The 27,254-nt window shown below is 37.2% G+C and overlaps 1 protein-coding gene across 5 annotated transcripts in view; it reads right to left on the bottom strand.

Moving 5' to 3' along the window:
• Positions 1-26,940, bottom strand: part of PUM2 (pumilio RNA binding family member 2) — a 79,112-nt gene extending 52,172 nt beyond the window's left edge. For all 5 annotated transcript variants that reach the window (XM_080935373.1, XM_080935375.1, XM_080935376.1 and 2 more), the window contains exons 1-2: positions 26,825-26,940; positions 5,171-5,239 (exon numbers count right to left, since the gene is read on the bottom strand). In XM_080935373.1, coding sequence (XP_080791499.1) covers positions 5,171-5,221 — 51 coding nt within the window. In that variant the 5' untranslated portion in view covers positions 5,222-5,239; positions 26,825-26,940. The remainder of the gene's footprint in view (positions 1-5,170; positions 5,240-26,824) is intronic.
• Between the last annotated feature and the right edge of the window lie 314 nt (positions 26,941-27,254).

The raw sequence follows: 27,254 nt of genomic DNA, 5'->3' as shown, positions 1-27,254 counted from the left end.
TTCTGTGGCAATTTCAATGTTCTTCCTTGTGACCCGTAGTTTAAAATGGATTAAAGATAAGAAAAGGCAACAGGTTAAAAACAAACAAAAACCCCCAAAAGAACAACAACAAAACCAAAGAAAAAACAAAAAACTAAAACCCAACATAGAGTTAAACATAAAAACTGAGAAAACATAAGGTTAAATGGAGACAGAAACAAAGATGTCTCCATAAACTCTTTGATTAATGTAAGACAAATAAGATTTACATTATAGAAAACAAGGCTAAAAAAATTTTAAGCCTAAAAAATGTACTATTTTCCTACTAGTGCCCTAACAAACAAAGCTTTGAGTCTAAACCATGGCTGGGACACTCAGTGTTTCTTGTCAACCTGTCCTTTCACCCTTGATCTCAGATATGTCTTACACAAACATTTTTTGTCCTCCAGAAACAATTTATGGCTTGCCCTCTCTGTTGTGAAGAAACCAGTGAAGACCCTATATTATACTGCCTTAAAAACAAATAAACCAAATCCCTGGTCCAGCATTTCAGAAGGTACACTTATGCACATACTTTTCTACTAGAAACTTAAGCAAAAATCTCAAGCTAGCCAATTAACATGCTTAAAATTAAGTTCATACATCTTTGCTAAACTCATAAACTTTCTAGAAAAGTGATGCTATGATGCATCATAACTCAACTACCTAGAGAAAAAAAAAAAAATCAAGATATACAATCACTCTATTTATAATACAAGTTCACAAAAGACAAAATAAAACAAAATCCCAGATGAAGTTGTAGAAAACAGCAACAAAGAAGAAATCACAATGAATTTCCTAAACCTCTGAAATGATGCTTTCTAGTCTTTATAATTGCTGTAAATTAATCTTTTCTGTAAAGAAGATACTAATACTTCTTACTCTTCATTTTTCTTGTTTGTAACGAAAACACAATACACCTACTGTTCTAAGACTGAAACTACAATGAAAGACCACTGAAAGACTCATTCAATCTATCATCTAGCTTATAGTACTCACAAATACTAGGAACCTTTCATAGCCACGGTATAAATTATTTTATTGACTGTTTATTTCAAAGAATTGTACAGTAACAAGGTTTTTGTCTATAGCCATTCCCTTCCTTTTTTCTTGTTAGTTTAAGTATCCTAGAAAGATGAAACCCTAAACCCTAATACTTCAGAATAGTTTGTCTGATACAGTTTTTCTGTGAAAGAAAATACAATCAGAAGTTTAAATACCAAAGGTTGGGCTGGAGAGATAGCTCAGTGTGGTTAAGAGCACTGACTGCTCTTCCAAAGGTTCTGAGTTCAAATCCCAGCAACCACATGGTGGCTCACAACCATCTGTAATGAGATCTGATGCCCTTTTATGGTGTGTCTGAAGACAGCTACAGTATACTTATAACAAACGAACAAATAAATCTTAAAATGCCAAAGGTTTACACATACAACTGGTAAAGAACACTGCTGAGATTTAAATCCTTAGTGAGTTCATTTTAAAGCTTTTCTCTTTACATTTAACTACTACTGAAGACAGTACTCTCCAATTCATCAATATTTCTAAGAATTTCCATTAAGACTATCTTGGGCTGGAGAGATAGCTCAGTGATTAAGAGCAACGGCTGCTCTTCCAGATGCCCTGAGTTCAATTCCTAGCAACCGCATGGGACCTGATAGCCTCTTCTGGAGTGTCTGAAGACAGCGACAGTATACTCATAAACAATAAATAAATCTTAAAAAAATATATCTCTAGGTAAATAAAAAGATCATTTAATTCTTCAATTTTTAAATAAACTCTAAGATCAGATATTAAGTTTAGATAAACTCTGTCCTGGAGCTGTGTAAACTACCTGTTCTTCCTGTAGAGATGACATAGCTGCTTACAATTCCACTGATCACTAACAACTCAGATCAGTAACAGCATTTAAGTTCAATCTTACTTCTGTTTTCAAAGATCTCAGCATTAATTACATAGCTAGTGAGATTTCTGCAACAACAGAGGTCTCTTTAGTTCCTCTAATACGTTCCTACTCCATCACTCTAAGATTGTTTTGTCTTGTTTTTAACAGATTTCATTGCATAGTTTCAGCTAGCCTGGAACTTACTATGTATACCAGGCTGACCTTCAATTCAAAGATCCACCTGCCTCTGCATCCACAGTAATGGAATTAAAGACATTTTACTACCATGTTAGGCTCTACTTGAGCTTTTTTTTTTTAAATGCTTTATTTTTATTTTATGTGCCTTAGTATTTTACCTTCATGTATGCTTGTGTGAGGGTATCAGAGCCCCTTGGAACAGGAGTTACAGACAGATGAACTGCCATGTGGATACTGGGAATTGAACACAGGTCATCTTGAACAGCATCCAGTGCTCTTAACCACTGAGCCATTTTATTTTTTCTAAAATACTGTGTCAAAATAGGAGAACATTACTTATTACAACAGTTATGAAACTATCCCCCAAATAAAACTCATCAGCTCAATGATCTGAAGTTAAATTTTGGTTTAACTAAGCTGTGTGATATGGAAATCAGTATGGACAAAAACATGCTATGAAGGAGAAAAAGAATGAGTTTATGAATAAATAAATACAGATTTCTATCTTTGGATGAACAACTTAAGAAAATGACCTCCTGGGCCGGAGAGACGGCTCGGTGGTAAAGAGCACTGACTGCTCTTCCAGAGGTTCTGAGTTCAATTCCCAGCAACCACATGGTGGCTCACAACCATCTGTAATGGGATCTGATGCCCTCTTCTGGTGTGTCTGAAGACAGCGACAGTGTACTCACATACATAAAATCAATCTTTAAAAAAGAAAATGACCTTTTGATGATAGCTCACAAAAACGATACATTTTAAATGATTCTTCTAAGTATACACAATGATTCTCCATACATTAGAGATTTTAACAGTTAAGGCTCAATATGCAAAACTTTATCTTTAAAAGAAAAAAAAACAGGGCAATCCATTAAAAAAGGGATTGTTTTTTACATTACAAAAACAACCCAAACAAACAATTTTAGAAAACTTAAGAGCCAGAGAGTATAGGCTGTTTTAATTTATTCCAATGAGTGAATTCTGGAATAAAACAAACAAAACACCTCACCTGTCAGTAAAGGAGGAGAAGACTGGTGAGAGAGAGACAGGCAAAGAAGGAAATCCCAGAAGGTTCCCTGCTGCCTGTGAGATGAGGAAAGATAGAAAGGCTTGTGGGAGAGAACCCAGAGACAGAAACTTGAGTAGGCTTCTTAGCTATCTCTTAGAGGTAACAATATTAATCGGTAAACTGTTTTTAAAAAATAGCAAAACCAGCTTTTTTTAAAAAATATTTTTACTGGATGAAGGTTACATGTTAAACTGACTTGTAGTCATCCACCAGACAGCAGAAATTTAGGACCTACAGCACTCTGGTTGTGCATATCTGATGTATCAATTAATAAAGCATGGATTTTTAGCTTACTTCATTTAACTTACTATTCAACTCAACTCCTTTACTAAAACCTTCATCTACCCAGACATCTAATTCAACCACTGCTTCTGACATAATTTTAACCACAAGGTATATTTAAAATTATTATGTAATTTTCAAATAGAAAAAAAAAGTCAATTTGTAAACAAATCCATAATGTACATGGAAATAAAGAACCAAACCTAGAATTAATTAATGTAGGATTCTCACTCTTATGAAAATCAAGTTTAAGTCTGTCACAGCAGAAGGTAGTAACACTTCAAAAAATATTTTCACTATTTTAATCTGAAGATAGGGCTTTTCTATGTAACCTAAACTAGCCTTGAGCTCAAAACTTTAATCACCTTGGCCCACAAAGTGCTGGAAGTGCAGGCATGTTCTACAATGCTGCCAGACCTGCTGTTAAAATACACTGTTCTACTTTATAAAAGTCAAAAGAATACAAGTTGCAGGGGGGTTGGTTGGGGATGGGGCAGATCTTCTAACTGCCTCTAGTTAGTCTACTGGACTTTCAGTAATACCTGAGCAGCTACTACGCTACAAGTTTTCTTTTAAAAACCAAAAAAGCATTCCCTCTCTCAAATTTTCTATGTACTGAACTACAAGTTTATTTTGGCAATACTTAGCTTAAGCACCTTAACTCACCCTTAAATCAGTCCTCTGAAAATGACAAACTCTTTGGAAAACGCTGTTCTGAAGAAAGGGAGGGTTAGCTAGCTGCAGGGTGCCCTCTTGTGGCCCAAAGGAGTGACTGGACTTTCTTTCTGCATCTGAAGAGCACAGCATTGGAGGGAGTGAGTCTCATGAAGGTCTCTAATCTACTAAAGTAAAATAATCTCCAGGAGCAAGCAATTAGTTATACATTTTAGGTCTGTTTACTGTTACTTCCTACTATCAAAGTCCACACAGGAGTGTATAATATAGAACACAACAAAGGTGTGTCCACAAGAGATTTTATAATCAGTTTTCTAAAAATTTATTAGGAATATGGAAAACTAAGTATTTTAGATGCCTTAAAATGATAATGGCATGGTTAACTGGGTGACCCAAAGAAAATCATAGATTAATAGAAAAGATAACATCCATTCAAAATTGTAGAGTACCTATTATGGTAAGCATTCAAAGCTAGCAATTTATAGTAGACAAATACAAAACAAACTGTAATCAGTAACAAAAGTATTTATAATGAACTAAATGACAAGTCAGATGAGGATAATTTTATTACAGACAGCAATGGAACACTAGATATTGTGTTTTCAGTAAAGTCTTGTAGAGAATTAGGAGTTTATTAAGCAAGTATCTTTAGGCAGAGAGATTTTTGAGAAAGAGTAGCAACAATCAAGCATAGCTAAAGCAAACATCATACATATATAAAATGGCAGAAAAGGATGTATTCTTTTGAGCAGAGCTAATTCTAATTACACAATTCATTAGCAAAACATGATAACCAAGTCAATCAAACTCACCTAGACACAAAGAAGCACACCAATAATTACTGGATTTCACTTACAAAATAAGCAACCAAAAAAAAAAAAAAAAGACTACAAATGTGCATAATTTCAATAATATATAGGTCTGAAAGCTATAACTACTTCCAAAATTTATAGTTTAAAAATAAATTTCAATGGAGTTTAAAAACAAATTTCAATGGCTCAAAGATTAGAGTGAATCATAAGTTTTTGGTATTTGTGAGTTCTTACCTCTCCCATTCCCCGAGATTCTAATGCAAGAGCTTGAAAATCATGATTCATTTCATCCACAGGTCAAACCTAGCAAATAACAAAAAGTGAAAGTTAGTAGAAAAAAAATTTTAAAGTAGTAACTGTGCTGTATGGGTATTAACTAACACTATTGTATTCCAAAATAGACAAGAACAGTTTTCTAAAAATATATGAAAGTAGATAAGGTTTGTTTATATAATTCTGTGTGCCAACAGACCTCTACACATTCTTATGCAACTGAAGAAAGGAAGTAAAAGTGAATCCAAGTATTAAAGCATTTCTCTTTTTAGTGTGATAATCACTTCTATAACATTGTTTATATTACTTAAGGCTTTGTTAAGATTTTTGAAAAAATCTTACCACTTATCAATGTAAAAAATTAGCAAGATAATTAAATGGTGATACACTTTTTTTACTGAAAACATTTCTCCTACAGTGAATTAACTAGCATGTTTGTTGTGGTTTCTTCAAGAAAGCACTTCTCAATCCTCCCGTTCATAACAGTTGACCTCTCTTTTTAAAAATAATCTTAATTACCTACTAAAGTGCATTTTATTTATTTACTTTTATATTTGTGTATGTATATGGGTACTTGGCATGTACAGCTGTAAGCCACCATGTGGGTGCTGGGAACTGAACTAAGGACCTTTCAAAGAGCAGTGAGTGCTCTTAACCACTAAGCCATCTCCAGCCCTATCTATCACTCTCTTAGGTTGTTATTGGTCCCCTGCCTCCTCCAACTAAGAAATAGAAGAGAACAAAATAAAACATGCAAGCTTAAGCCTTTCCCAAGTCACAACTTTGAAATTCAACTGAAAAAAAAAAAAAAAGAAAAGAAATCCTATCAATCCTCCCCCACCTCCACCACATTCTCTTTCTCTAAAACCCCCAGGGTTTGACAAACTGACAGCACTATTATTTTTGCTTTCCTAGGTTTTTAAGTGCTACATTATAGATTCATATTTTTCATCTCATCCCTTAAATATTAGTATTCCTTGTGATCCTGTCTCTCCATCCAGTAATATGAACAATATCTATCTATTTTCAATGTTGTAAGAGCTGTCTAGATAAGTTGGGTACCAAACCCACCAAATTTGTGTTTACAAAGGAAATCTCTATTCTCCAACACTTCCAGTTATCTCCTTCCTTTTAGTTCCCTGAATGTACCACAGAAAGTTTCCATTTTGTTCTCCTTTACAGCCTTCCTTACATACATTTTTATTTCATATCATTTTATCTCAAGTCCTGTTAAATCAACTAGTTGAGAGTACCACCTTTTTTAACTGAAACACAACAACCTTTCTTGTCTGTAATTTAACCTCCAAGTTGTAGATATATCTTTCTAAAACTACCCTGATCATGTCATTCTTGTAGTTTAATTCTTCCCTAAAGAAAAAGACCAAATTCCTATATATGGCTTACAAAGAGATTTTAGCTGGTGAAAATGTCGGCCATCAAGGGTTAACAACTTGAGTTCAATGCCCTGGAGCCACAGGGTAGAAGAAAGGGCTCCCTAAGCTTGCCTGATTTATACTAAATTGCTGTAGGGAGCTGATGAAGTTCTAAGCCAGTGTACACGGTTGGCATGGGCAAGTCACGTCAAGAACCCCAGTTCCTCAGATCTATGAGAACGGCAAACCCTCTTCTGGTTGAGTGTTTGCAAAACAATGTGTACAAAAACTAGCCACAGCTTCCTCCTCTTGGATGACTGCTTCTGTACAAAGACCTCCTATGAAACTAGCTAGCTCTCCTTCTTGCTCTGTTCATAATAAACAGGCTGAGTTTAAAGGATTCTAGTAGGTATTCTCCATTAGAGTGAACACAACTTATGTAAGCACAGTCCACCTAACTCCAGCATTTCTGTGTAGTTTCTTTATTCCCATACTGTTCCAGTCAGGTTTCAAGGACAAAGCAAATATATAAATAAATTGGAGTTCAGACATTTGGTAATTCTCTAACTCTGGACAAATTAAGTTTTTTTTTCTCTATGTTCTATTATGAAGAGCTGCCACATAGATTGACTGTGAAAGCTAAGAAAAAATAATAAAGTAGTGGTTACTAAGTAAACATTCAAGAAAGCCAGAAGACTTTCAGGGACTGAAATGGCTCAGTAGTTCAAAACTGCCAAATTAGAGGACCAGAGTACAGTTCCCAGCACCTGCCTCCTGACAAACAAGACACACTTGCTCTGAAATTCCTATAGCAAATCCACTCCTATAAAGCCTAAAGAACTTAAAACAAGACAGAAACAACAACAAAAACACTAATGGAGCAACCAAAGCTACTGTAACAAGGGGAGGAATCCCAGAAAGGACATAATTTCTGCATTTAAATTAAAATACATATTTAGATGACCCTGGAACTATAGATCTAGAACTTATTTCAAGAAGCCAAATTAATTTTCTAATAAGAATTAAGCAAATTTCTCCTGCTGACCATAAAAATTATAGGAATTTAGATTTTGGGTTACATGAAAACTAAATCCAAGATTCTCTCCACATCAGAATCCAATCATCAATAACTGAAACTCATACTATTTAGACCCATGAAGAAACTAGGAAATATATAAATAGAAAAATCAATGAATAAAGACAAATACTGAAATCAGACCATGTTCTTCCCTGTGCTGCTCCATATTGTTTAAAAAGTCATATTTACTTTTCACATTGTATTTTGCCTTAAAAGACTCAATCACAGCAGCTTTCAGTTTTTTCAAAACAGGATTTTGATATGTATCTCTGGCTGTCCTGGAACTCAGAATCTTCCTGTCTCTGCCTCCCAAGTGCTGGAATTAATGTTGTGTGCCACACTGCCGATGTCCACCACTAGCCGATTTTGACTCTATCATGAGGCACTTTGTGCCTAGGTGGACACATGAAAGATACCATTCTCCCAGTGCCACCCACACAGCAGATAAATAGATTTAGTATGGGAGTAAAGAGTACCATCCTATACATTTATCTGGGTATATCCAACTGTAAGAGCACAAGGGCTTATTAACGGAAAAAACAGCCAAGAATTTATCAGACACAACAGATCAAGACTGGACCCTATAAAGACAGACACCTAGCTTGAGAGATGGCTCAGCGGTCAAAAGCACTGACCAGAGATCCTGAGTTCAATTTCCAGCAACCACACAGCAGCTTACAACCATCTGTAATAAGATGATACTCCCCCCTTCTGGTGTGTCTGAAGAGAGTGACAATGTACTCACAGACATAAAATAAATAAATCTGAGTGGGTGAGAGACAGAGACACCAATCAACCTAGCACTGTGATGACACAGAAAGAGAACTGTTCACTTTCTTAGGGGCTTCAGCTTGATTTGGCCCAGCTGTTGGTAAAGTCTGCCCAGCAGTCTGAGCCTGCCATTCATCTGCCTGTTCATTTATCTAGACCCAAACCGGCCTTTTGCTTTGTTTACCTTACTTCTCCAGCTCATTTCTGATCTTGCATCCACACTCTGCAACTAGGAGCCAGCACTTTCTCCAACTTGAGGTTATATAACTTAACAGACTGGCATTCGTATCAGGCAGGTCTCCAGCTTTAACATCTCAGGCTTCTTTCCTTTAAAAAATTTGCCTCTTAAACCTCTGCAGCTATTCTGTAACACACACACACACACACACACACACACACACACACACACACACACACACGGGGGGGGGGGGGGGGGGGAATCAAGGAAATCAGGATTACCTAGCAAACTGCAGCCACTGAAGCCTTCTCTATGAATTTACTGTTAAATGTCTGACATTGCAGAAAGACACAAATGTGCGTGTCTGTGTTTCTGCCATAATATGTTCATAACAATCAACCAACATCAAGATAACGCATGACAGAATTAGCCTGATTTTATCAAATTCTTTTAAGTTCTTAAAAGCAATGAATGGTTCTCAACCTTTCTAATGCTGTGACCCTCTAATACATTAAGCACCTCATCTTGTGGTGACTTCTAATCATAAAATTATTTTCATTGCCACTTCATAACTGTAATTTTGCTACTGTTATTAACTGTAATGTAAACATCTGATATGCAGGGTACTCTTTGGCAACCCTCAACCCTTTGCGGATCAACAGGCTACGAATATCTGGCTAAAAGTACCTGTCAACTATACAGATGAAGGAAAAGCATGTTTCGAGTATGCAAATATAATTAGTGTTGTCAACTTGACAACATCTAGAATGGACCTCTGAGAATGCCTATGGGGGATTATATTGATTGCATTAACTGAAATGGGATTGGCTTTGATCCTCAACTACATAAAATGGAGAAAAAGAGCTAAGCACTAGCATCTGTTTCCTGACTGCAAGTACCATTTAATTAGTGGCATTAAGCTGATACTTTGGTTCTCTTACTATGTTGAACTGTACTTTATTTACACTTTGAGTTATATATCAATCTTTTCTCCCTTAAGTTTCTTATGTCAGAATATTTTATCAAAGCAACAGAAAAAGAAGAAAAGACACTAAGTACAAAATTTTAACCATTCAGAAAAACTAGAATGGAAAAACACCTTTCAATGTCAATAAATCCAATTACTAGCAGAATAGAAGGGTCAGTAAAATTTGAAAATACATAAAAGGATTTCCAATCTAAAGGACAGAGGAGGAGAAAGTAGAAAGAAAGATAAAGGTCAGAAGACATGGTCAATGCCTGCAATCCCAACACTTAAGTAGAAGTATCAGGAATTCATCGTTGGCCACACTATTAGTTCAAGGGCAGGCTAGGTTACAACCTACTGCTTTGACTCAACTCACTACCAAAACCAGGGGCCAGGAAAATGGCTCAGTGGATAAAAACACTTCACTGTCAAGGCTTGTAACCTGAGTTCAATCCTTGGCACCTACCCAGTGGAAGGAGAAAAGAGGACTCCCAAATTGTTTGAGTTCCACTGTTCTGTGACATATGTGCATACACCTGTTTTTCTATGTTCCTTTAAAGGCAAAACATAAAAATAAAGAGTGTGATAACCTTGTATCACTTGGTAACAGGTTTCACCAAGACCAACCCTGCTGAAATGTGTGCTAGTCTATGCAGCTTCCAACAACAGATAGTTTCCTAGTCTAAATGGCTGGCTCTACTCCCACACTACAAAATCTGAACCTGTGTAGTGTGTAACAAGACAACACAGAAAACAAGTATAACACTGCCTAAGTATTAGTGCATTTAAATATTTCACAGCAACAAAAAGAAGTGTGCTGTATCTACTTACAAGAAACGTATGGAAGTTAAAGATGCTGGATAAACAGGGAGTAAATATAAGGACCTGGGACATTACTTATATTTTACTAACCCAGAAATCACAACTTCCTTCAAAGACACTATTAGTCCTAACTATCTAACTATATGTTTTACTCCAGCCCACCAATATCACTGAATAAAAATAATTTTTTTAAATCAAATGTTTCTACATAAGATTGTTTTAGCTCCTTAAAGATTAAATCTCAGAGACCAAACCCTCAAGGAGGTAAAGTAAGATTCTTTCACATATGGAAAAGTCTTCCATTAAAACCAACTTTAAAAAAAAAAAAAAAGTAAGCTGTCATTACAAAGTTTTTTATATTACAAGGCTTCCTTCCCATTGCTTTATTTGAAAAACAAAATAATGCTCAAGAAACATTCTTTTAGGAAAAAAGTACTACAGAGATCAACAGACCTCAACGCTAATGCTAGCTACCAATGTGTCAATAGCCTGTGAAAATCATTTAGACCACAATAAAGATGGCTTGCTTTAGCAACTATAGGGATACACCAAAGTAGTAGTTGAAATCTTGTCAGATACAAGTATATTACTCCATCAAAATAACAGTATTCCTTAGCTGATGTTATTTTTATAATTTAAAACCTCATCATCAATCTGGCATAATGGCTCACAAAAGGAACCCACAACCAAGCCCGATGACCTGACTTCAAAATCCCCACCTGATAAAGAGGGCACCAACCACTACAAGTAGCCCCCAACATGCTCTCAGGGCAAGCATGCACCCACATCAAAACAAATGTTTTAAAAAGTAAATTTCACCACCCCCAAAACCAGAATAAGATATGTCTTACTGTATAATTAATGTAGTATGAAATAGTGCCACCCATTATAAAAAATCCTGACTAAAAACAAGAGCCCAAACCTAAATTATAGCAGGGACTTGAGAATAAAACAATAGATACATTAAGAAACTAACAAATCTAGAATGTGGGGGTAAGGTAGAAATAAAATGATTTCACTAATACATCTACAAAGTGAAAATTCCAAAGAGAGGAGTGGGGGAGGGTGAACTATCATACAGACCTGTGACTTAAATGCCACAAACTATGCAAGCTGTGTTTGAATTTTGATTCTCACAACCAAATACAAAATGCTTTCTTTGTTTAAAAAAAAAATTGTTAGGCATGACACTGGTAAGACAGCTTTACATTCTCAATATTATAATACATTCCTTTAAAAGGTAAAATGGGTATTTCATATAATGCTAAATACAAAGGATCCAAGAATTTCCTCTATTTATTATGTCTGATATTTTCCACAATAATGGTTAATGAAATACATACAATCAAAAGCTATAATGAAGGGGCTGATGAGAAGGCTCAGTGGTTAAGAGCACTGTCTGCTCTTCCAGAAGCTAAGTTCAATTCCTAGCAACAACAAGGTGGTTCACAATCATCTATAAAAGGGATCTGATGCCCTCCTTCTGGCAGGCATGTGTACGTACAGAAGAGAACACGTATACATTTTTTTAAAAGTATTTGAAGACAGTCTGTGGTAGCACACAGCTTTAATCCCAACACTGGGAAGGGTATCCTTGGAAGGGTATCTCAGTTCGAGGCCAGCCTGGTCTACAGAGTAAGTTTGATGACACTCAGGGCTGTTACATACAAAGAGAAACCCTGTTTCCAAAAACCCAAAACAAAACAAAATCACCCCAGCTATATGAAGCAGTTGAGTAAAAGGGAGCTGGGGAGATAACTGAGTCAGTAAAGTATGAGGATATGAGCTTGGGTTCCCAGTAACCTTGTAATCGAAGTACTGGGAAGGAAAGCCAAAATGATTCCTGACACCTGCCAGCCAGCCAGTCTTGCAAAATTAGTCAGCTCCATGTTCAGTAATGGACTTGTCTCAAAAAATAAGGAGGGCAAGAGTAAGCCACTCAGTGTTGACCTCTGGCTCCTACGCACACTCATTGTGAGTGCATATCCATCCTCCACAAGCTCATATGCATACACACAGCACTCATGACCAGTGAACAACATGAAAGTTAACAATTAGAAGTGGGCTTATAAAACTTATAAGCTACAGCTTGTAAAGATGACTTCTCAAAGTTAAGTCCACTTAATTTCTTCAACCAGTTTTGACTAGTATATGAGAAATTTCCCCCAAATGAGTACAATCTATTGTGGCCTAGGTTTTAATGAGTCATCTTACCCCCAAAAGAGTAGTCAGTGGAATCTCTCACTCAATGATCTTATGCTAGAGATCATTCTGGGTCTAGGTAAATACAACCCAACTAAGTAGATATTAATATTCCTACAAATTAGAAAATTGCAGCATATTAACATACTAATTAAACATACGACAGTATGTTAATAGACAAATCAAGTGTCAGTGAAATCAATATAATCAATCAAGACCCCAAGAGCCTCATGACCTTCCCAATACAAAGCAAACCACCACTAAAGCAATATTGCCATTTTAATATCAAGTTTACCCTCAAAAGACTAACATACTGATGGTTCGGTTCCCAGTGCAGTGTTCAGAGGTGGATTTTCTAGAAAGTGAGTAGATTACCAAGCCTGACTTCATGAGTATATTAGTACACTGATAAGATTCATAATGTGATCCAATTATTGGGAGCTTATAAGAACAGAACATTAGAGTGTGGACCCTAACTGGAGAAGTAGGTAAGTCATAGGTGCCTTTTTAAAGACTTACTTCCGGTCTAACCATTTCCTCTTCACTCTGCTCAGTTTCTTAGTTGCCAATTCAATGGCTTTACTCTACCATGAAGTTACTGCCAGTCCACAGACCCAGCAACTTAAACTCATCATGAAATAAAACCTCTGAAGCTAAATCTTTCATCCTTTAAATTGTTCCATTTATTTGGCACTGCTATGGAATGCTAACAAACCTGATAAGTATCAAACTCTTAGTTTTAAAAAGATCTTTGTGCTTATCTTTCTTTAGTACACTCTATATAAATCACCTTGATAGCCTAAGTTCTGTTTGCAAATCCCGCAAAACTGAATCCAATAGGCTAGGTTTTCAATTGAAGTTCTTTTATCATCAACATAGTATAACAGAAATCCAAATCAAAAGACTTAGAATTTATGAATACACAAAATTGAAACTAAGTACTTCCTAGAGTATTAACTGCCTATTTTAATAAGTGATTTTGTTTGTTTAAAAAAAAAAATCAATATATGGGCTAAAGAGATGGCTCAGTGGTTGAGAGCACTAACTGCTCTTCCAGAGGTCCTGAGTTCAATTCCCAGCAACCACATGGTAGTTCACAACCATCTGTAATGGGATCCAATGCCACTTTCTGGTATGTCTGAAGACATCAACAATATGTACATATATATAGAATAAATTAATTTTTTTAAAAAAAGAAAAGAAACATTGTTTAAAAAAAATCAATATACAATCCTCAGACATAAAAGTTTCTCTTCTGGGAATCTGCCTCACACAAACAGCAGCATTAACAGAACTATTTAATATTTACCCAGTAGTGCTTAACTCAACAATCCAAGTTCAACAACAGAAAAAAAAAATGGTTTAAATAGTAACAAAAGGCCATGTACTAAAAATGTTATTAAAGTTATATGTATTAATAAAACATCCATTATATCAAGAAAAATACCCAACAGTCTTTAATGCAGTTCTTTAATTTAAAAAATTATTCTCTCAAAAATTTCAATGCACATGGCAGGGGGAAATGAAACAGAGACCTAATGAAACCTAGGACCCTTTCAAACTAGGTAGGCAAGAATGACCATGAACTTCTGATCTTCTTACCTTTATTTCTTACCTTTATTTTCAAAGTGCCAAGCTTACAGGCATATATACAGGTAGGTGCCCACAAGGCCTCAATAAGATTATTTACTTAAGAGGAGTAGATGGAAGGAAATAACCTCAGGGCTGAAATCAGTAAATTAGAAACAGAAAATAATGCAAAGAATCAACAAAACCAAGAGCAAGTTCTTTTGAGAAAAATCAAAACCCTTAGCTAACTAACCCCAAACTAACTAAAAGGCATAGAGACAGTATCTAAATTAACAAAATCCTAAACAAAAAGGGAAACATAAAAGACATTGAAGAAATCCAAAGAATCATTAGGTCTTATTTCAAAAGCCTGTACTCCAGACAATTGAAAAATCTAAATTTCAGACCAATTTCCCTCATTATCACTGATGCAAAAATATGCAACAAAATACTCACAGATCAAATCCAAGAACACATCAAAAACATCATTTACCATGATCAAGTAGGCCTCACCTAGGGATCCAGAAGACTCAATTTAAATAAAAAAAAAAAAAAAAAAGAGAAAAGCCCATCAAGGTAATGGACCATATAAACAAACTGAAAGAAAAGAACCATATTATCATCTCATTAGATGCTAAAAAGCCTTTGACAAAATCCAACATTCCTTTGAGTTAAAAATCTTGGAGAGATCAGAGATACATGATGCATACATACCTAAACACAATAAAAGCAACATACAGCAAGCCAATAGCTAATATCAAACTAAATTGAGATAAATTTAAAGCAATTCCACTAAAATCAAGGACAAGACAAGGCTGCCCATTCTCTTCATATCTTTTCAATAGTTTTTGAAGTTCTAGCTAGAAGAGTTAGACAAGTAAAGGAGATCTCAAGGGGGATACAAATTGGAAAGGAAGAAGTCAAAGTATTGATATTTGCAGATGATATGATAGTATACATAAGTGACCCCGACCCCAAAATCCTACCAGAGAATTATGACAGATCATAAACATCTCCAGCAAAGTGGCTGTACACAAAATTAACTTTAAAAAAAATCAGTAACCCTTCTTTATACAAATGCTAAATGGGCCAAGAAAGAAATTAGTGAAACAACACCCTTTACAAGAGCCACAAAAAATAATAAATATATCTTAGTGTAGTTCTAACCAAGCTTCCATAAAGCAAAGGACATCATCAATAGGACAAAACAACAACCTACAGAATGGGAAAAGATCTTCACTAACGCTACATCTGATAAAGGACTAATATCCAAAATATCTACAGAACTCAAGAAATCAGACACCAACAAACCAACTAATCCAGTTAAAAATGGGGTATAGAACTAAATAGAATTCTCAACAGAAAAATCTCTAATGGCTGAGAAGCACTTAAATAACATCCTTAGTCAACAGGGAAATTCAAATCAAAACTACTCTGATACTCTTTCCATCTTATACCCTTCAGAATAGCTGAGATCAAAAACTGAAGTGACAAGACAGCACATGCTGACAAAGTTGTAGAGCAAGAGAGAGTACTCCATTGCTGGTGGGAGTGCAAACTTGTACAACCACTTAGGAAATCAATTTGGCAGTTTCTACCTCCAGCCTCAGCTATACCACTCCTGAACATATACCCAAAAGTTGTTTTTGTTCCACCATAAAACAAGGACACATGCTCATATGTTCATAGCAGCTTTATTTATAATAGCCAGGAACTGCAAACAACTCAGATATTCCTCAACCAAAGAATGAAGAAAATGTGGTACATATACCCAATGGAATATTATTCTGCTATTGAAAACACATCAAGAAACTAGAAAGTATCATCGTGAGTCAGGTAACCCAGACACAGAAAGACATGGTATGTACTCACTAAGTGAAACTAATCATAAAGTAGAGGATAACCATACCACAATCCACAGGCCCAAAGAAGCTAAATAACAAGGAAGGCTCAAGGGAGGATGACTGAATCTCACTGAAACAGGAGATAAGACACTGGAGGTAGATGGAGGGAAAGAACTTCATAGGAGATGAGATGGGGGGGGGGGAAGAAGGGTGGGGACCAGGTGTGTTGGGGTGACTGGCTAGGAGAGAGAACAGAAACCATTGGAGAAATCTCTTGGGTGAACCAGATACCTGGGACAGAGGATGCTCCCAGGAGTCTATGGGGGGTGACCCAAGCTGAGAATCCTAGAAGCTGGGAATATGGAGACTGAAGTGGCCATCCTGTGGCCAAGTGAGACTTCCAGTGGAAGGAGAGGAACGGACACTAAGCCATCCACAAAACCTTTCACCCAAAATGTATCCTGCTTTCAAGATGTGCAGAGATAAAGATGGAGCAGAGATTGAAGAAATGAACAACCAATGATTGGCCCAACTTGAGACTCATCATATAGGAGAGAGTCAACCCCTAACACTATTAATGATACTCTGCTATGCTTGCAGACAGGAGCCTAGCATAACTTCCATCTGAAAGGCTTCATCCAGCAGCAGATAAGAGATGCAGAGACCCACAGCCAAACTTTAGGCTGAGCTCAGGGAGTCATGTAGAAGAGTAAGAGATTGTCTTATGTGTTTTACTGCTGTGAACAAACACCATGACCAAGGCAAGTATTATAAGGTCAACATTTATATAATAATCAAGACAGGAGCATGGCAGCATCCAGGCATACATGATACAGGCGGAGTTAAGAGTTCTACATCTTAATCTGAAAGCTACTATGAGAAGACTCACTTCCAGGCACCTGGGATGAGGGTATTAAAGCCCACTCCCAGTGACACACCTACTCCAGTCAGGCTATACTTCCTACCAGTGGCATTCCCTGGACCAAGCATATATAAGCCATCACAGAGACAGAATTGAGTGAGCTGGAGAGGCCAAGGACACCTAAAGAAGACCTACAGAGTCAACTAACCTTTAATATTGGGAGCTCACAGAGACTAAGCTACCAACTAAAAGCATGGTTGGGTTGGTCCTAAAGCCCCTACACATTTATAGCAGATATGCAGCTTGGTTTTCATATGGATCTCCTAACAACTGGAGCAGTGGTTGTCTCTGACTTTGTTGCCTACGTTTGGATCCCCTTCCCCTAGCTGGGCTGCCATGTTTGGCCTCTGTGGGAGAAGATGTACTTAGTACTGCTGTAACTTGATGTGCCAGAGTGGGCTGGTACCTATAGGGTACTCTCTTGAGAAGGGGATGGGATAGTGGGGGAAGCGCTTGTAAGGGTGGGACTGGGAGAAGAGGAGGGAGGCTTCAATCGGGATTTAAAATGAATAAATGAAAAATGTACTTATACCTTCTTTGAAATAAGTTCCTTGTTCAATACATTTAAGATACATTGATCTCCAACACCTAGTAGCTATTTTTAAGCTCTGAGCACATGCTTTAATTTCAATCACTGTGGCTCAACCATTACCCAGACTTTACCCAGTATCAACAAAGTTTTTGGTCTGCATGTGGGCTGTAACTAATTGTTAGTATACATACTTATACATGTGTAGGCAAGAGGTAGATATTAAGTATCTGTGCTCCAACTTTATTTAGACAGGGCAAGAGCTGAACTTGAAGTTCACCAATTCAACCAAGGCATTTGGAAAATGAATCTCAGCAATCAGCCTGATTCTACCCAGCCCCCCCCCCCGAACTGGGTTTATAGATATGCATTATTTTGCCTGGATTTTTATATAGGTTGTGTGTCTGGGGATCCAAAATCAGGTCTTTGTGCCAGGTACTTTACCAACAAAGACATTTCTCAATCTCCCATCGTAACAATTTAAGTAAATGTTAACACAAAAACAAGAAAAAAACCCAGTAATTTCCTAGACAACTTTTAAAAAATGAGTATATGTACTTTTCCATATAGGCTATATAAAAATAGTTTTAACTTTATAATGGCTTGTGACTTTTAACATAACAAATTATGTTTGTGACCGTTAACACCTTTAATAGTTAAAAGCTTTAAAATGTTTATTGTGGTCTATGAAATAGTATAATATATGGTTTGTACAAATCTCTGAATTAAATTGTCTTTTTTAGATAATGATAATTTTTAATAATTTTTTCTTAAACATTCGAATAAACCATAAATTCTTGATCATTTTCTTCTCACCAACTTTCAGTGAGATGAACAATCAAAATATCTTAAAGATGACAAACTCTGAATCTGAAGAAATAGCTCACCTGTTAAGAGCACTCTGACTGCTTTTCCAGAGGAACTGGATTAAATTCCCAGCACCAATATTACAGCTAACAATTGTCTGAAACTCTAGTTCTAGGGGATCCAATACCTTCTTATGGCTTCTTAGGGTACCAGGCACACACATGGTACACAAACATACACATAAACAACACACACACACACACAAATAAACCTTAAATTTTTTTTTAAACCTTAAATTTTTAAATTGCAGTTTTAAAAGACTTTCATAAAAACCTTTTTAAAAGTTTGTGATAAAAGATTCTTCAGCACAACTTAAATAAAATTTATTTTATGTTCTTTAAGCAGAAAAATTCTAGGACTATCATATAAAATATATTAAAATTTTTAATTTAAAAACAAAAGCAGATATTGACTAGTAAGATGAGTAATGATAAAACTAGTAAATAAAATTTAAGTTATTTTTACTGTAAATTCCACTGCCAGAATTCTACACCCAGGACCAGTATAGAGAAAACTCATGTACACACACCCACAAAGCACAAATTTTTAAAAATTTAAAGAAAAATATTTTAGATATGAACACCTTTTATTATCCAAACTATAACTCTGCCTCCTGAATACAGATGCAGTGTGACACAGCAGCTGCCTGATACTGCAGCCATGCCTTTCCCCAGGGCAAGATAATGGAGTAATCCTCTCAAACTTTGGCTGTAGTTAGGAGCTCCATTACTTGCTATCTGAAATGCCTCAAGGTTTCTATGAATGCTCAGATCATGACCCTGAAAGAAAATTTTCAATTTCAGCTGCCTACTATAAAGAATGTCACACACTACATTGACTTTAGTTAACTTCTAAATAGCCAGAAAAGGTTAAAACATAACAGTTTGAACATACCAATTAGGACAAGAAAAGGACCTCTGTGCTCAGTAATATTTAGAATGTGAAGATCTTCACTAGTACAAACCAGCTTTGAACTGAGCTAACAGTGAGCACCTTTCCATTTAGCCCAAAGATCTTATCATCTGACATATTGTTTTACACTTTGATATAATCCATCTAACTGTATGAAGAGTCTTGGCTATAAATACTGGCCCCATAATAAGGATTTCTCTTATTTGCCTCCCCATCTTCATTCTTGAGGAAGAGCTCCAATATCTGGGCACAAAACCTAAGGAGAGAAAATATTTCCATGTATAGAATAAAAAAAAAAGAAAGAAAAGAAAAATCGCTTATATCCAAAATTTGTTGTTTAGCAAAGAGTTACTTATTTCTTATTCTAATGTATATAATACTATGGCTTTGTTCAGTCTTTTTTGACTTGACTGACTAGATTGGTGTCTTAGAGTTTGTATTACTATGAGGAAACACCATGACCAAAAAGCAAGTTGGGGAGGAAAGGGTTCACTTCTAGATCATAGTCCATCATTGGAGGAAATCAGAGCAGGAACATGAAGGCAGGAGCTGATGCAGAGACCATGGAGGGATGCTGCTTACTGGCTTGCTTCTCATGGCTTGCTCAGCCTGCCTTAAGATAACCCAGGACTACCAGGCTCTCCCCCATTTATCATTAAGAAAATGCCCTTATTTCCCAATTATCAGCTGGATTCCATGAATGCACTTCCTCAACAGTGACTCCTTTCTCTGTGATGATCTAATTTTTGTCAAGTTGACACATAAAACCAGCCAGTACAAATCATTTACTGACTTCTTGAAACTAACATTTGGGAAAATAACAAAGTAAAAATGTTGGGGGGGGGGGGATTATACCTATTTCACTAAAGCAAACTATTTCCTAGCATTACTATTTAAAGGAATATTTCTTAAAGAAGGGATAGAACTGTAACAGGCAGTAGTTCCAGTAATATTTTTCCCCAGTCATTCAAGAATAGTTTATATACCTAAATCCAAACATAACACAGGGGAAGCAATTCCATAACAATTTTGGAATATTTTATGGACAATTTAAATCTTCCTAAACTATAATCCTGGTTGTTCAAATATAAATGAATAAATATCCCAATCAAATGACAGCATTATGGTGAACTCCAGTTGCTCCATTCAGATTTTGTCACTTCTCTCCCATCAGTCACTATGTGATTCCCTCTGGGCCAATTAACATTCACCTATCTCTTGACATTGTCTCTAAATTTTACTTGTATCATCATCATTATTATTAATTATATATGTGAACATGACATTGAGTGTGTGAGGATGCCAGTACCACAAACACTCATATAGAGATGAAAGAACAACTTGGCAAAGTCAGCTCTCTCTTCCCACCTTTACAAAGGTTTTGGGTAGAATATACTTAAGGCTTGCATGGAAAACATCATCACTGTTTACTCAGTCTTCTCATCGATCCTAAGTTCCCTAACTTTAGTTTCTCTAACAGGTGAGCCCTTCAATTCTGGATTGTAGTTTAGTCCAGATATAGTTATATTGACCAAGAATAGCCACTACAGTTATGCATATGCAAAGCTTTTCCTGTATTTTCTATCCCAAAGTCCACAATAACATTTATAATACTACCTTTATAACAGCATACTACACAAAAACCAAGTTAACCCTTTTTCTACACTATAAATTCCTTAAGAACAAGAATCACTGATTACCAACATCTAAAGACAGTGTAGCTCAAGACCAATCTACAATCCTCAAACAAGTATGCTTTTGATAGTATACCTTAATGAAAATACATATTCAAAAAACAAATACTATATATTCTTTAACATTCCATGAATACTTTCTCAGTAAGAATTGATTTAGTTTTAGAGTACCCCTCTTTTACTCATGTAGAAGCGACAGACCTAGAAATTAAAGCACCCTTTCTCTCCATTTTTTAAAAAATCAATTATAATTATGCTTCAATCAAAATGTTCAAGCCAGACTCAGTGGCTTACCTATAATACCAGCACTTGTTAGAGGAAGGATTCTAAATTTATTCAAGGTCATACACTCAGGGGTTTCCACACCAACCTAAACTACATGAGATCCTAACTTTACCTCCCAACCCTATTCCAAAACCAATATACCAAACCAAACTGAACAAACAAAAAGCTGCAGAAAAAACCTAGATCCACTTTCTAACTTCAAAACTTTATGCAGAACCAGGAGTTAAGATTTAGATTCTACCACAGAAATACCTGACATTTAATCACAAAAGTACAGATAAAATGGTTTGAAGAATTCAAGTAGCTCCTACCTGTGCTTAATTTTGTTTTTTACAAAACAGGGTTACTCTGTGTGTCCTGGAACTTGTTCTGTAGACTAGACTGGTCTCAAACTCAGATCTGCCTGTCTCTACCTCCCATGTGCTAGGATTAAAGGCATGCACCACCACTGTCACCTGGAGTATTTCATTTTTTTAATAGTTAACGAACTGTAATTCAGTGTTTCTTTCTTCCCATTTCGAAAGCCTGTTACATAGCTATCCATAGATTCCCCCTGCCTCTATATTTCACTTACCTGTATTGTCTAAATAAACCAACTGCATCTTAGTTAAGATTCACTTATTCCTAAAAAGTGTTTTAGAAATGGTGCCAAAAGGTCAAGGTCTCAGTGAGTAGAGTGAGGACCTGAGTTCAGATCCCCAAAACCTATATACACCTAAATTCCCAGGTCATTAGGTAGGTAAGAGATGGAACATGTGAAACCCCTAAATCTCCAAGAGTCTGGAGTTTGCAATGGCAAACAAGAGACCCCTATTTCCAACAAGGTGAAAGATAAAGAACCACACCCAATATTATCCTCTGATCTCCACACATGTACTCCAGCACAGTCAAGACTTGTGTTCCAATACTTAAACAAAAACACAAAGAAAAGAACTTGCTACTCTTGACAAGTCAACAACAGAAATCATCACAAAGATCGACCTTCAAACCAGGTCCCAGATTCACTATTTGACTTTTTTTCTAAAAGAACTATACAGAAACAACACTTCCCTACTTTTCTAATTCCACCCCATTATATCCTTGTTGGCAGTTACAGATTTTATTCCTTTCCAGAGGTATCTAACTTTTGACATTGTTACATAACATTGTCATCTATGAAGTTCACACTTAAAGAACCATACAAGAAAGAACACTCCCCCACTGTTGGTGGGGTTGAAAACTGGTATTCTGGAAATCAGTCTGGCAGTTCCTCAGAAAATTAGACATAGTCCTACCTGAAGACCCAGTTATTCCACTTCTGGGCATATACCCCAGAGAAACTCCAACATATATGGAGCTCCGTATTCATAGCAGCCCTAATTATAATATCCAGAAGCTGGAAAGAACCCAGATGTCCTTCAGTAGATGAATGGATACAAAAATTGTGATATATTTACACAATGGAGTACTACTCAGCTATTAGAAACAATGACTTTATGAAATTCTTAGGAAAATGGATACATCTAGATAATATCATCCTGAGTGAGATAACCCAGTCACAAAAGAACAGATATAATATGCAGTCATTGATAATTGGAGACTAGCCCCAGAAAGCTCTGAATATCCCAGAAACAACTCACAGGCCATATGAAGCTCAAGAAAAACAGAGGCCAAAAACTGGAAGCCTCAGTCCTTCTTAGAAAATAAATAAATAAATATATAGCACCCTCTCAGAGTGTGGTACACTTAAACCTTAAATCATTAATAATTCAAGAGCTAAGACTATAGCCTTGTGGGAATTTTTGGTATTCAAAAATCATTATGCTTAATCTATACACACCAAAAAAACTTTGACTGTTTCCATGTTATGTTCTGTTCTACATGTACTTTATGCTTATGGTAACTAGTAAGATTTCAATGCATACTATCAAACCTCTAAAAGAATCAACTACTGACAAAAATATATTCATATAGTTTTATGCCAAATGCTTTTTAAAAATCTGTACATGTATCTTTCTTTTTTTAAATAAAGTTGTAGCAAAAAAAGAACCATACTAATGTAATTTGTGAACGTATTTCATAATGTTTCAGGTAAGTTTAGGGTTTTATAGTGAACTGCACCCATATTCTTGACCACAAACAGCTAATGGATCAAGAGTTGGACATGCCTGATAGGCAGTACTGAGTAGTCTTGTAGTGTGTCAAAAGTATAATCAAGTACACTAAATCCTTTCCAGTAAACAAATTTGGGGGATCAGTGTAGAGCCCAAGCATATACTTTGCCAGAAAGTAGGTGATAATAATCTTGTATTTTTCTCTGTCCTGATTGCAGTAATTAAAACACACCAACACCTTTTTTTCACATTTGAAATTACTCTTCTGTAGTTGGCAGTTAGTGTGACATGCACATCAGATGAGCACATCTGGATGTTTCTCAGTATTTACAAAAGAAAAGAAAGTGGAAATAAGTGACCTGTAGCTTGAAAATGATTAAGACTATAATAGCCAAACTTGAAGAATGGAGTAGAGAATCCATCCTTTTGTCAACATGCTTGAATAAAGTCATTCACTTTCAATTTCTTAAACCATTTCATTTTAGATTCAAAAAAGGTAAGAAAACCTCATTTAAAAAGTCAATAAAAAATTAAAGTTATTCTTTAAGGTGAAGGTTGCTAATTAGGCAAATCCTAAATTCTCATTTAAAGTTCAATCTCTTGAATTACAGGAAGAGAAAGCATCACCTCATTTCTAAATTTACTATTTCTTAAAATATTTAAAAAAAGCATTGTGCACCTACCAATACAATAATTCAATAGTGTTTTATGCACTAGGAAAGTCTGAAAATATCTTTAAATCTACTTTTAAACTACAAAACCAGTAATTCTTTTAAAAACTGACTTGTCAACTGGGCAGTACTGGCACTCCCCCCTTTAATACCAGCACATGGGAAGCAGGAGGCTAGCCTGGTCTATAGAGTGAGTTTCTGAGGACTACACAAGAGAAACCCTGTCTCAAAACAAAACATTTCAGTTGGAAGGAACATTTTCCCAGTGCATTAAAATTCAGAACCTACTGAACCAAGAGGCAAATTAGACTCATGGTGAACCAACAATTCTTAATGTTGTTAAAGCTACAAAGGAATAGTTTAGACTTAACACAATCACTAGTAGCACAAGCTGCCAACTATCATGCTCTCTCCTATCGAAAGAAGCAGTGGACCCTGGTTGATCTCATGAAGTAGGACACATTTTCTGCAGGGGACACACTCCCAGGAAAAGGAAGGAAGGAGTTCAGCATAGTACTTAATTCCCTTACAATAGGCCTAATAGACAAACAAGGAGAAAAGAAAGTAAGTGCAAGCCATAGTTTTCATGCCTTCTTAAAAATATGATCTATAAAGTGTGGCAGTGGCAGGGCCTGCCTTTAATTCCAGCACTTGGGAAGCAAGCAGAGGCAGGTGGATCTGTGAGTTCAGGGCCAGCCTGGTCTAAAGAGTTAATTTCAGGACAGCCAAGGCTACACAGAGAAACCCTGTCTCAATAACAAAAATCTAATGTCACGAGCCAATTTCAATTTGCCCACCTACAAGTGCACTGTTTATTAACCTATTAGTAAAAGGGCCTAAAGTTGTAAATGAATTCAAGCTATACAAAGCCACGTGAGATATGAGTATTCACATAGTATATTTCAGATAAATACAGACACAAACACACACACCCACTCACATACACACAGACAAGTCTTGGTCAGTAAGATTAGTTCTGGATGTTACACCTGGACTAAATCAATTCTGATGTCATACCTGGCCTCTGATAATGTGGAAAAATACATATTTAAAAGACAAACTATCAACACCAGAAAGATGAGGAAAAGAAAATCCATGGTTTTTTACCCATGTTAAGTTACTTTAAAATCTTGGGCAGTCAACGAAGTAGAGGCCTGCCTACAGCCTGACAACCTGAGTTCCATCCTCAGGAACTACAGGGTGGGAGGAGAGAAGTAACACCCACGATATGTTCTCTGACCTCCATACAGAATCAAAAAGTTACATTAAAATGTAAATAATTTTAAAGAAAAAGCTACTTTAAACTCTTAGTAAATATGAAGCACCTAAAGGAACATTAGACTCAAGACAAAGAAATTTTTATTAAATTACTAGACAGCTTACATTGTCTGAAAATGTTTAAAAAGTGCTCCCGGCAAGTACACTTAATACACTTAAGGTAAATCAGACTGATATAATGAGAAAAAAATTAAAACCCGAATATCGTAGCAAGTTTCTGAAATACAAAAAAAAGTTATTGTAACCTTTTCCTATGGAAGAGCTGTGCCCCAAAACACCAAAGACAGCCCTACAGAACTTAATTTTTCCCAAATTTTAAAGACATTCTTGTGATTAAGAACATGCAGTCAATTACTTGTGACTGTTCACATGACGTAAATCATTTATAAACAGCAGGATATTGGACTAGCAACAGAGGCTTATTATTAACCAATTAAAAATACCCATCTATGTATTTTTAACAGGATTCCTGGCCAGAATTCCCAAAGCCATCCTCCATTCACCCGGTCACATGGAGAAGAGTCACGAATCTAAGGGATGAACAAGCTTTTAACACGCCAAGGTAACCCCTTAAAACTGCTTTCGTGACACAGTTTCGTTTCCAGGCATTGCACCCTGTTAAGCATTTAAAAACATTTCTCCTAAAATCCTCACAGAAAAACCCTGTCTCCAGATTTCTTTAAATCTGAAGAGAAAAAAAAAAAACTGTCATAGCATGTCTTTTTGCACATAAAACGTCCGAAATCCATTCCCTTCCCCAAAAGTTCAAAAAAAATAAAAGATAATTAGGAAAAAAAATAGGGTTTCTAAAGCTGTAATCTTGAAAGAAGTACTAACTTTACACGTGTTTGGGCTTAAACTCCTCACGGTTTATTTCCCCTCAAATCTGACCGTATTCACAACAAAACTATGGTTCAAACATTTGAAGTCGCTGATATGGCCTTCGGCTTTTACAGTTAACACATTCTTCGGGATACAAAAAAAAAGATGTTCCCCTAACAAAAACACCACGTTCCTTACTAAGGCACCTGAACAGGTCGAACCCCAGTCCGTTTTCTTTCATATCCACATCCGTTTGCCAAGGCTTTCCTGGACACTCACAGGCCTCGAGGAACCCCCCCTCCCATCCCCCGACGCCCACCCACCCACCTATACTCGTCCTCATAAAACCACTCCTTCCTCTTCACCCACTTCCAACTCGCACGTTTCTCTGGATCTACCGTGCTTCTTCCAGACTGTGGGAAGCCAAGGGCTGGGAGCCGGCTGGCGCACGGACTTGGTCCCTAAGGCCGGCGAAGCGGGGCCAGCGGGGCCGCAGGGCGCGGGAAGGAAGCGGGAAAGCGACGAGCTGCGCCCCCTCCCCCGCCGGCGCACACCCCCTTCCGGCTCCCCTCCCCCGGCATTGTGCGAGCGGGGCCCAGGCCGCAGCCCGCCGCGATACTCTCCCAGGCCCGACGGGTTCCCGCCCGAGGCCTGCTCTCGTGGAGGCCGCCACACAAAGCCCGGGGCCGGCCCCCGCGGCGCCCACGGACGAGACGGAGCGAGCGCGGGCTGACTTACAGGGCTGCTGCGGCCGCGCTGCCTCAGCCGGGGACACCGACCGTTGGGCACCGGCGGCGACGCTCTCGGCCGTCCGTCCTCCCCCTCCGGTGGCGGCGACGTCTTCTTTCTCCTCCTCCTACCTCCCTCCCCCCCACCCCACCTCCTTCTTCTCCTCCCCCTCCTCCTCCGAACCACCGAAGTACCGAGGGTGAGGCACAGAGACTCACAACAACATGGCTGCCACCGCCGCCTCCCCTCCCCTCCCTCTCCCGCCCACCGGCCGCGCGCAAAGCACTGCGGGAGAAAGGGGGGAGAAGCGCTCACCCAGACGCGACGCCTCTCACTGAAGTGCGTAGCTTCTCCCGCGCGGCGGGCTCAGGGGGCGGGCCGGGGCTCTGCGCGTGCGCACTGTCGCGGCGCTCTTCTCGCGGGTGCGGCCGCCATCAGG

The sequence above is a fragment of the Micromys minutus genome (genome assembly GCF_963924665.1).
Source record: "Micromys minutus genome assembly, chromosome: 1".
NCBI classification, from domain to species: domain Eukaryota; kingdom Metazoa; phylum Chordata; class Mammalia; order Rodentia; family Muridae; genus Micromys; species Micromys minutus.
Note: the sequence above shows the minus strand (reverse complement) of the source record. Positions and strands in the feature narration are given on the sequence as shown.